At 43.3% G+C, this 11,898-nt stretch overlaps 1 protein-coding gene across 2 annotated transcripts; it reads left to right on the top strand.

Moving 5' to 3' along the window:
• Window positions 1–636: 636 nt before the first annotated feature.
• znf395a (zinc finger protein 395a) lies at window positions 637–11,633 on the top strand. 2 transcript variants are annotated; one of them, XM_048270896.1, is made up of 10 exons: window positions 637–968; window positions 3,603–3,894; window positions 4,794–4,999; window positions 5,287–5,393; window positions 6,076–6,281; window positions 6,624–6,724; window positions 7,231–7,489; window positions 8,257–8,355; window positions 9,300–9,418; window positions 9,817–11,633. In XM_048270896.1, the coding sequence occupies exons 2-10, from the start codon at window positions 3,691–3,693 to the stop codon at window positions 9,926–9,928; spliced, it is 1,413 nt and encodes a 470-aa protein (XP_048126853.1). In that variant the 5' UTR covers window positions 637–968; window positions 3,603–3,690; the 3' UTR covers window positions 9,929–11,633. The 2 variants fall into 2 exon arrangements, with proteins under 2 accessions (XP_048126853.1, XP_048126852.1); XM_048270895.1 differs by having other exon boundaries at window positions 638–968; window positions 3,555–3,894.
• Window positions 11,634–11,898: the final 265 nt, after the last annotated feature.

Here is an 11,898-nt window from a genome sequence, read left to right as displayed (position 1 = left end):
GTCCACCCAACCCCCTCCCAACCCTGGCAATGCAGCACTCACGTTCTTTTGTTTTTATTCTTGTCCAGTGAAACATGGCACCTCAACAATATACAAAGAGCTTGTATCTCGGCTGAAGAATGGCGTTCCCCATTCTTCCAGTTTTACTTATCTGCTGCTATCATGTTGCAATAGATCTGCAGCTTGAGCAAGACTCAAATGCAAATAACATGTCCACAGTATTCAGTGTCATTGTCAATAATATTGACGTATTTATTGACGCTGCAATTTTAAATTGCAATAATGCAATGTTTTTTCATGCTGTTAAATATGACAGTTCATACTGTTAAATATGACAGTTTAAGCTATTTGCTCAAAAGGGTGCATTTCTAGTTTGCCACATATTGCCACAGCAATAGCATATGACATTTGAAAGAATCGGCTACTACTGACCATAACTCCTGTTAAGTGGGGCTGTGATATATTTCTTATATAGCGTCTTTGTGCTTCCCAACCCTACAACTCCTGGGTAAACAACTTGGAACTGTGGGGCGTGTGACTTACTGATCCAATGAACGCTAACTGTCCTACCACATGGTTCGGTTGTTTACTACAAGAGCAGAACTCGCTTTCAAAGGTATTCTGCAAAGCCTGGAGTGGAGTTTTCTGTTCCATTCTTTTTCACTTTAACACATAAATGCACGTTTTAACTCCAGACGTTCAATAGAACATCACCGAACATTCGCAGGACATAAGGTTGCTTCGACCAAAAGACATTTTTGGAATTATTATTTTGCATCACTTCGAGTAGTAAGTGTTTCGTCGTCGACTTCGTAAACATACGCGCAGAAGGAGAATCCAGTTGGGGGAAATCCGTGACAGGTTTTCCTCAACCTCACATCCCTTTCTAGGCACTGAAAAGAGCATTTTCAAGTTACAGCCGGTCAGAGCAAGCTTTGCAGAAGGGGGTGTGTTGGAAACTGGCAAAGGTAGGTGTGAAATGTCCATTGAATGTTTTGGTTGTTTTTTTTAAGCCTAAATGCCGTTTAAATGTATTTTTCGCTGCTGCAGTCCATATTTTACTATGTGAAGTTATGTTTTAAACATTTTGTTGGTATGAAAACTAAGAATTTGTTGCACTCGTTTGATGTATGCATGCTCATGTTTTACACTTGGCTGTGTGCTAGCTAGAACACTCAACTTTTTAAATCGATGGTAACATTTATGTATACATTTTGAAAATCCGTTTTCTTCCTGTAGCCTATTATGTTTGAAATGTCTGTTTAATGAAAACCCACAGAGCAATTCAAGTTTACATTGTGACGGTAATGTTAGTCCGAAATAAGGTCGTTGTGCACCCAGCAATTGTGATATCGTGGTTGTGTGCTGTGTTTACAGAAAGCTAAATTGTCTACATACGTTGTCAACATTCATCAAAACATTCGTTAGCGTTGTTTTTGTTTCCATTTTCTTTCTCCTTTGGATAAGCACACTGTTGCATTAATGATTCCTTATTCTTGTTCTGGCATTTTGCTTTTACCATGCGGCGTTCCGCTCGAACCGTTAACGCCACGCTGCTATCAACACGCAGCTCACCGCCGTTGAATGCATGAGGGTCGCATATCAGGTTGTTGTGGTGGCTTTTTCGAAGCGCGAGCGAACGACTGACGTCATATGCACATAAAGTCCCCCCCGCCCTTGCTATATATTGCTTGTTGTGAATGGACCAAAATTCGCTCAATGATCGAGTGCATGTTCCATTGTTCCACTCGGATGTTTGTATGCGAGATGTCAGTGCTATAGTGTCATTGCTGTTTAATAACTTCCAACTGTGTTTATGTAATTATACCATAATATATGCAGCACTGGTCTCTACTGAATGAGTGGAACGGTGTGCATGGTGGGTGGCCCGTTGAGGATATGTGCAAACATTTTGTAGTGCAATTTTATTTCTGCCTGTAAAAAGGCTTGATCATCTCGTTTCACTTGAAACGTTGTGTACTGCAGTTCAGCATTGACAGGACAGTTGCATATCCAGCTGGACTGCGAGCCAGGATTGCATTGCACAAGATTCCAGTTGAATAGCCTACTGGCCCAGTGACCATACAGTAACAGTTTACAGTATGGTAACAGCTGCAGTGATGCAAGTGGGCATGGGAGTTTCACAACCAGGGCTAATGGCAGTTTATCCACAGTGTGGGTGAATCACCTCTTACTGGAAAAGAGGAAATATGAAATGTGACCACAGCTTGTGATTAGAGATCCCAAGACAAATGAAAAGTCCCCAGAGACCAGCTTGCTTTCATGTGACTGAAATGACTTACTGTACAGTGGCAGTAGTGGGTTTAATGCAGTGTGACCCCTGTCAACAGTGTTGTTAAGACGAAGTCACTTCTCAGCCGCTTGGACTTTGAATACGATGAATCACCTCAGCTTACAACAAAGGCGTTTAGAGTTGCATCAGTCAACCCATTTAAATCGGCCAATTAGAGTTTGTTTAACGTCTTGATGATTTCTTGAGAATGTATCTCTTTTTAAGTAGGTTATTTCGTGGAACAACTTTGGTCTTTTTTGGCTCAGGTCTGGCCCCGATTCCTGTTAATTCTCTTCTAGAATTAATGGCTATTCAGGATTCATTTCCCTTATAGTGACGCACTTAATATTTAGGGCAGGGTATTTTCTTCCTGGCTATTTTTTTGGCAGCCCTTCCCCCTTTAAGTGTGTGTGTGTGAGAGAGAGAGTATGTGGGTCCTCTTAAGGTGGGACAAGGGTGGGGGCTGGGAGTTGCCAGGCCTCTATTACGGGAAGTGTTTGCCAGTGAACAGGCCCTCCTGCTGCTCTGCCATATCTCTGAAGGGGATTGTAGGGGAGACAGTGTGGACTTAAATAGAAAAAAAAAAAAAAAGTTTCCAAGGTCATCAGGCTTTTTTAAGGTACTTTTAGCAAGTATTTGGATGTGTCATATAAAGAGAAGTTAAAACTGACGTTAAACAATTTTGTACTGCACTTCAGATAGCCCGTTTCTGTGCTAATGTAGTGTTTATAGTTTGAGATGGTGTGTGTTGAGGTATGATTTGGAATTCCATTAAAGCTTGCACAAAATTATTTCTTTCTTGCCACAAATGAATAGTGTTGCTGAAGTGCAAGTGCTGCCTAATATCTGAATAATGTAATTAGATTCTGTAATTGAATTTGTATTGGTTGTTTAGAAACACCTCAAGACTGTGTTCATTGTTAGCCTTAAATTAATTAATTAATTGCTATGTAATTAATTCATGCTAATAGGTTCCTATTAGTCTTTGTGTATACACTGATCATCACCAGTGATCCAACTACATTGTGTTAAAAACACAGACAGATGATTCGCTCCACTAGTCCAAATCCCTCATGCTGTTATGATGGTGTCCCATCACCTCAGGGTCCATATGTCCCTTTCTCCTTGTGTGATTCAGAGTATCTAAATATTCATGAAACTCAGCCGGAGAAGCACCAGCAGTCTCACAGCATATTGTTTCTCTCTCTCTCTCTCTCTCTCTCTCTCTCTCTCTCTCTCTCTCTCTGTTTCTCACCAACAGCTTTCTCTCGTGTGTGTGTGTCTGTGTTCATATCCGTCCTGTGGGAAGAGAGCCGCTCCGGCCCTGTGGGAATCGACTGGAACTGGTCACTGTTGAACTGGATCGGACACTGCGAGGATTCCGTTGAGAGCGAAATATGTTGCCCAAGAGCAGGCTGGGAAAGCGCTCCACCATGGGCGCGCTGGTGTGTGGCTCCTGCCACCCCTCCGACGGCCACCAGGAGGCGCCGCAGCTGCCTCCACATCAGCATCAGGGCGAGGCGGAGGCCGGCACGCCGTGTCTGGGGCTCGGCCCGAGACCTCACGGCGTCATCAGAGTCAAGCTGCACCCGGGCCAGAAGGTGATTTGAGACGGGGGAGGTGGGCGTGAGGCCAAAAACGTGATGGAGCATGTGCCATATATCGACACGTAGTGCCCGTGTCTGTTCTGAATTGAGGAAAGAGTGCAATGTAGCCGCAAGTTCCAAGCGTTTCTAGTTGAAAGTCTCTATTGAAAGACCTCCCAGGATGGTGCAGGTGCCGTCTCAAAGAGGTGGTGCTGGTCTCTCATACAGCAGTGGTGGCTAGATGCTCTAAAGTAAAGGAACATGGGAGCTGTTCAGAGAAAACATATTCACCATGAACGTTTGCCACTGTTTGCCGAATGCACTTGAACGCACCGCTGATCAGTGCCGCGTCCATGCTAAAGTGCTGTCAGGAAAGGAAAACACTGGAGAACTGTTGGGAATTTGAACGGAGTCAAGAATGTTTGACTAGGAATTAGGAATGTGTTTGTGATTGTAGATTTCATTTCAAAGGTCAAGTTTAGTCAAGTTTATTTGATTTACCAAGACCAATTGCAGGGACTGCCCCATGAAGCAGCTCGATTTAAGGGCCTTTCCCAGGGGCACTATGGTGTGGTTGGCTGCTGGCTATTGCATGCTAGTCCAGTTCCTTAGCTACCACACTACCATGACAAGTATTGACATACAGTAACGTGCTTCAAAATAAAAGGCGTAAATGCACATCAAATACATGACATGACGAAGCATACGATAAAAACATAAACAGTGTGTTTGAAACCAGATTTGCTGCACCCTTTTAGATGCATAGGAAGTGAAACTTCACACGTGAACAATCTCGTTTTAGTGCTTTGCATGCAGACATCCTCTTTGTGCAAAACATTTTTGTTGGACGTTTGCGCTGAATCTCGCTGTGTGGTGTTAAAGATGGCGGCCGCTGTTCTCCTGCCCTCCTGTAGGTGTATGTTTTCTGCGGAGGCCAAGAGTGCTGTGGCATGGTCGAGCAGCACAACCACGTGGACAACCAGGTGAACATCTTCCTCCCCCAGCTCAACCAGCACATCGTCCGCAAGCAGGAGGACGTCTGGACGACCCCCAACCCTCCGCTCGCCTCTCACTCCCACCCCACTCGCTCTGTGTCTTCCTGCATTGACGTACCAAGAAGGTATGACGTGAAGTCTGCACGGGCTCAGACTTACCATACCATTCTGACAGCGAATCAACAGGATTGTGTCTTGCAGAATCAATATATCGTGTCATTTTATGTTCAATACACCATTTTTTCCCTTAATGTGTTGATACATTCATACAATATTCTTCAGTCATATTCATTCTTTTCATTAATATAATATGAAGTTTTTTGTTGAAATTATCATGGCCATAGTTGATAGCCTTCATTAATATTGAAAATATTCATGTTCCTGTGCCTGCCCTCATTCTCTTTCACTCCAGTTACAGAAGCCCTGTGTCTGTGGACATGGATGAGATGATGGCTGCCATGGTGCTGACCAGCTTGTCATGCAGTCCGCTGGTCCAGAGCCCGTCTCAGGTAGAACCAGGTGAGTCCGTAACACATCAACACAACAACACATCAATATCAACGTAATTTTTTATGTCTGGCATATGTGGTCTTTAAATGTGTCATAATAGTAAGGTAAAACTTTTTCCGTGTCAGATAGCTACAGTATAAGTATAAGTAAGTATAAGTATACATACTCTTTTGATCACGTGAGGTAAATTTGGTCTCTGCATTTATCCCAATCCGTGAATTAGTGAAACACACTCAGCACACACAGTGAGGTGAAGCACACACTAATCCCGACGCAGTGAGCTGCCTGCTACAGCAGCGCTCGGGGAGCAGTGAGGGGTTAGGTGCCTTGCTCAAGGGTACTTCAGCCGTTCCTACTGGTCGAGGATCGAACCGGCAACCCTCTGGTTACAAGTCCAGAGTGCTAACCAGTAGGCCACGACTGCCCAAATTAAGTCAACGCAGGATAAGCCAGAGTTATGCCACTTGCAGATAAAAAAAAGTAGAATTTAACAGTTTATTCAGACATCATTTTAGTTTTGATTGTGCTATATTACAGATGACGTTGTGGAGTTCTGTATTGTCCCTCTGTATTGTTATTTAATGTCTTATACTGTACATATCATTTTTGTTAAACATAGCCTCTTTTTCTCTTTCTCTCACTCTCTCGTTGTGTGTGTGTGACTCTGTGGCCTGTGGTGTGATGTGTCCAGCCGTCAGTGGGGTGGAATGTGGCGGAGGTGAACTGTCCGACAGCGGCAGCAGCGGCTACTGGAGCTCCGACCATGGCAACACAAGCCCCGCCCCGTCACCAACCATCGAGGAGACAGACAGGGGTGCGGTCCCACCCACCGACGAGGGATTGGACATGGAACTGGAACAGGTTCTGTTTGACGAACCAGCGCCACGGAAACGAAAGGTGACTGATCACACTGGTGTTGTTACCATGGCCATATTAGGTATTGTCATTGTCGTTTATTGACTCTGAAGTAAATGTGTAACGTCAAAGTACACTAACACTCTATAAATAAAAATGTAATATAAGTTTGTTATTGAAGTGTGCGGATCATAGCTGTAAATGATTTATTTCTGTTTCCTAATTGATGTGTACACCTTTCTATCTGTCTCTAAAGTGATGAGTTAGTTGTGTTAGTTGCACTAGACGTAACGCAGCGTGTAAACCAGTTTTGAAATGAAAGACACTGAACTATAATTTTGTATTTGGTGCTCATTGTTTCCCACCCTTGCCTTTCTCCTCCAGAACTCTGTTAAGATTGCTTACCGGTGTCTTTGGCGCAACTGTGGCAAGGTTCTGACCTCAGTGGTTGGCATGAAGCGGCACATTCGCACACTGCACTTGGGGTAAGTGCCCTGTGGGGACCAGCTGGCTCAAGCTGGCAGTACGCACCGCACGCTTCCTCTCTAGCCCTCCAGTAAAGGAATGGGTACAGTGTCAGCTTGGGCTGTACCAGGCTACATTTCCTGAAAGCGTTATTGAACAGCTACCATAAGCGCATTATAGAGAGATGGTCATTTTGCACATTCATTTTCCACAGTGCTCTACTCCCTCACTAATGCCTTTGGGAAACATAGTCCTCCAGATCAAAGCTGTTTTGGGATTAAATCACACGCACCATAACGATATGTTAATCAATGATTATCCATATTATAATATTTACAGTTATGGTTATGGTATTTTGCAGATGCTTTTGCTCAAAGCGACTAACAGGATATGAACATGACATTTGTTAAAAAAATAATCGTTTGAAATTAAGTGGAAAAGGTGTACAATAAAGTGGGGGAAAAAAGTCTATAATTTGACTTTATTGGCTGTCATCTGAGTCTGACGTACTTTCCGATCCTTATAGCCAGAGCACGGAGCATGAGCGCTCCCAGAGGGAGGAGGACTTCTACTACACCGAGATCTACCAGGACGTGGACCAGATGACCGTCAGTAGCGGGGGCCCTCCCCTGGCCCCTGCCCCCACCCCCGCCAGGCCCTCCTGTGCGTCCCCCTCCAGCACTGCCCAGCACATCCCCTCTCCCCCCAAAACCGAGCCCAGTCCCCTCAGCCGATCTGCGCCCTCCGAGAGCTTCTGGCAGGTCCACTGCGAGCACTCGTACCAGGTAGGACTGGCCGATACGGCTAAGAAATGCCCATCCCGATAAACTGAGGAGAAATGCCGATATACAATAGGATACGATATAATGAATATAATGTATTCTTATAAAATAGTGTTTATACAAAGTTAACATGTCATATTGTCGTGCATCCTAAAAGTTGCATTGAACATAAAAAAACACACATATATGGAGAATGGAGAAAGCAAAGTTATGCAAAAACTCAAGAATCAAAGAACTATATTGTCAATATGGCAATATGAAACTTCATACAATATAGAAGAATGATCAGGATGGTATATGGCACAGCCCTACAACGAGGTACTGCTAGCTCGGCCTTCCCTGGGTTACTAATCAGCCAGGGGTAGATTTATGCACTGATGCATTGTAATGGGAATGTAATGGCTTCTTATCGAAATCTGTGTTTATATATTTCTGTATTTTCAGAAATAAAAATGCTCATTTCTGTATTTTCAGAAATAAAAATGCTCCCTCGTCCAATAGTCCCTCGGGCTATTTGTGCATCCAGTGTTTTTCCAGACTAATTAAGCCACATTTCACTGCCGGGAAACTAGAGATTTAGTAGAAACGAGTGAACTGTCATTTCCTGAATAATTTATTATTATTTATTTAAATGTTAGTCCTCTGCCTCTCAGAGCACCTGGCTGTGACGCATTACTCTGTTTGTTTGTATTAATCTTTTTAGCACACCCATTGTGTGTTTACATGTGTTTGTTTGTTTGTTTGTTTACTCTGTGACCTCATCTCCACAGGCCCCTGCACCTCCTCCTGCTCAGGCGGTGACTGCAGCGCCCTCCACCTCCCCCTCCTGTCTTTGGACGCAGCCTCTGACCGTCGCCACAAACAAACAGGTGAGATTACTCAGATTAACACACACACGCACGGTCGCACACGCGCACACACACACACACACACACACACACACACACCGTCACTCAAGTCACTCGGATACTAAATCCCCATGCAAAACATCGCTCACAATACCCTCCCCAAGCCTTTGTGTATAAACACTTGTTGATCCCAGTGGGGTGACCAACAGTCTCGTGTTAAGACAGCCGCGTGTGTCGGCGCATCCACCCATGCCTTCTCTAAGCCGTCCACTCTGGCTGCTACATAAACAAGCTAAATAAACACAGAGGCAGGAAAATCCTCGACGGCACAGTGGACTGGATCGGTCCGAGTCGATGCACCTGCCTGTAGCCATCGTCCTTCTCGTCTGAGGGTTATTGTCTTTGTGAGAGGACGGTCTCGAGGGACAGATTTATACTGCAGTGTTTTCCTGCAGGGTGGCCATTAAAAGGATGTCATAAACACACAAGCCACCCTCCCTTTGTTCCAGCACAGCTGACAGCTGGTGCAAGGGTCCCACCTACTGGCTACTCGGGAGAATTTCACTGCAGACTCCATTTTCTCTTTTGTAAACATGTGGTCGTACAAACACGCCTGTGGCTCTCGGTGTATGCCATGTTCAACGTGTATTTATAGAGGCGTATTTCGCAACATTGTGTTAATCGCAACATTGTGTGTAAAATTATATAAACATAGTTTTAATCTTCCAAGTCTGCGTCAAGTAGTGTTTCTGTTTTCCGTCGTCTATAATCTGAGTTGTTTTGACGCCAGCATTATATTTCGACATCCCTATTTGACTGAGTGTGAGCAAATCCAGAATGATAAGCTGTCACGGCTGTGCATGTTTGGAAAAGAATTCTGGAGCTGTTGCAGAGTGCAGTTGTCCTTCCTCTTTTTTCCACCTCTGTTGTTGTTGACTGCATACTGTTAATCTTTTGACTCCTAGGTGGCGCCATTTCGCAACCGTTCAGTGAGTGTTGGTGAACAGTGGCTCCAGAACCACAGCGCCCCCAGCAGGTCGGTCCCAGCCAGTGTCTCACCACCCAGAAATCACTGCAACACCAGGTATGAGTGCTTTCACAGACAAAAAACTAACCAGAGATTGTTAATTAGCATAAGGAAGCCATTCATAATGGATGTGCTCCTGTGAAACCAAATGTAATGTATGTGTTCATCCTGTATCTGAAGCCATCTAACTAAATTTTACATGGCTTTAGATACAGGATGAACACATACATTTACACAATAATACTGAAGTCATTTGCTCTTTGCCCTCTGAACAAAACACCTTAATGCTCAACTTCACTTTCAGTGACTTCTGAATGCTTGTCTCTGATACTCTGTAATGTTTCTTAGCTCTTAGTCTCTGTATACTGGATTATGTCAGTGTGTACGTCTCAAAATATGTTTGAGATTTCCGTTTTTTTTTTTTTCTTCTGAACTTGTTGATCCTCACGTTCCAGAAAGATCCGCGGCGAGGCCAAGAAGTGCCGGAAGGTGTACGGCATCGAGCACAGGGACCAGTGGTGCACCGCATGCCGCTGGAAGAAAGCCTGTCAGCGGTTTGTGGACTGAGAGAGTGCAGACAGCGAGAGAAAGAGAGAGAGAGATCGTGAGAGAGGGGGACATTTTCTTTTCAAACTGAAGAAACACCTCTTCCAAAGACAGGAGGACAGGCTAACCACAAAACCAGAGAAGCACCTTTTTTGTTTTTTAAACTGTTTTGTACTTTTTACTTTTTAAATGTTTTTGTTGTTTTTTTGTTTTGTTTTTGTTGTTTGTTTTTTGTTCTTTTATACTTGCATGCTTTTTGTGTTTAAATTTCACAACTGTAATTGTACTTTGTTACAGCATGATTTAAATGTTTTTGGTGCTTACAGTAAGGCTTTGGGGAAGTAAAGAGGTATTACACTGCCATTCCCCTTAACTCTACCTGTCTGAGGTGAGTCTTGAGTCTCGAGGTGCCCACCTCTGCTAGTCTTCCTCCAAACTGGAACATGATGAGACGCGTCCCCTGCACACACAGGGGTCTTCTGTGTAACAGTCTCTGAGCCACTGCCACATCAGCCAAGGGGATTTCCCTTAGGAGTCAACGGAGGCCCATCTCCACACGACCCCGGTTCTAGGAATCGACTCGTTTCTCAATGGCAGTCTAGAAATAAATATGGCCGCCTACGAAAGAAGCCGCTTCGGTTTCCCGCCCTTCCTCAAACACTACGAGTGAGTGAGTGTGTGTGTGTGTGTGTGTCTGTATGTGTGTGTGCACACATTTGTGTATGAAGTGGGATGGCAGTTACTGTTCCAGCACTGATTTAATATTGAAGACCATGCAGTAAGAAAGAAGTCAATTGTGGTGCAGGCGTAAGATTGACCTAATGAGAGGAGTTATAAAAAAGGAAAAATAAATAAAAAACACGGCAGCTTATTATGACTACAGCAGTTGGTGGAGCAGTGTTGGCACTCATGGCCCACTGTGTCCACTGTAAAAGCCATGCAGATCTGTGGTGGAATTCCACAGCGTCCGAAGCTTTTTTCTTTCTCTTCAAAAAGAGATGTTTTATGTATAAAAAAAATGAGTTTTTTTGTTGTTGTTTACTCAGTGGCTAGTGTTTCTGGTGTTATGTCATAATCATTGTGCTCTTATATTGATTGCCAGTGAGACAAAAAAAGATGTAAAAAAAATTAGATCTCTGATGACAAAGAAATTAGTTCTGGTGTAGCAACGTTCCCCTTTTCCATAATCATTTGACACTTCCTTCACGAGTTTACCAAACTGTTGGCTCAAGTGTACATTTTGTGGTTCCTTCTTTTACTATGGTGCAATCGCACTGTAAGACCACTCTTTTGAATCTTTTTGATATTCTGTCTTGTCCTTTAATGAAAGGAATATAATATGTATGATTGAGAGACATCAGCCTCCAACCTTTTTTTCGTGTAAAGTTCCAAGGAATAAGACTTTGTATGTCTGCTTGTACTACAGACGACATGAATGTCTTAGGGAGTCTGCTCTATGCGAGTCAGATACTTTTTAGTGAAAGGATTTGTGTTCACATTGTAGTTAAGTACTAAAACGGTAATTTCTTCTGTCATCTAACTGCCCAGGCAAATGAGACATAACCAACAGAAGTCCATGAGTATCTTGTGTCATTGTATGTTCCATAAAGTCAGTTTGTGTCAAAGCAAAAAAGTAACACCTTATTATGAAATTCTTTGTGTAATCTGAAACCTTTTTGTAATTCTTAAGTTTTATTACATTTTATAAAAATATATATCAAACCAAGTGTGCTGTTCTGTCTTATCTGAGTTACAAATGGTAAATGACAAATGATAAAATGAATTTCCCAGAAAGACAGCATGTCAATGTACTGAAACCCCTGGCAGTCGCCTAGTCAAAAGTAGTGTATCATCCTAACTCTTTAATTCATACACTTCACCGGAAAGCTTTGTTGTCCTCCTTAAACAAATAAATGTGAATTGATGATGAATGAAGTAATCACAATAGTTGCATTTCCACCAGAATTGCAAGAGATAACATGAAGTCAATG

The sequence above is a fragment of the Alosa alosa genome, chromosome 19 (genome assembly GCF_017589495.1).
Source record: "Alosa alosa isolate M-15738 ecotype Scorff River chromosome 19, AALO_Geno_1.1, whole genome shotgun sequence".
In the NCBI taxonomy this organism is placed as follows: Eukaryota; Metazoa; Chordata; class Actinopteri; order Clupeiformes; family Clupeidae; genus Alosa; species Alosa alosa.
This window is presented reverse-complemented; position numbering and strand designations above follow the sequence as displayed.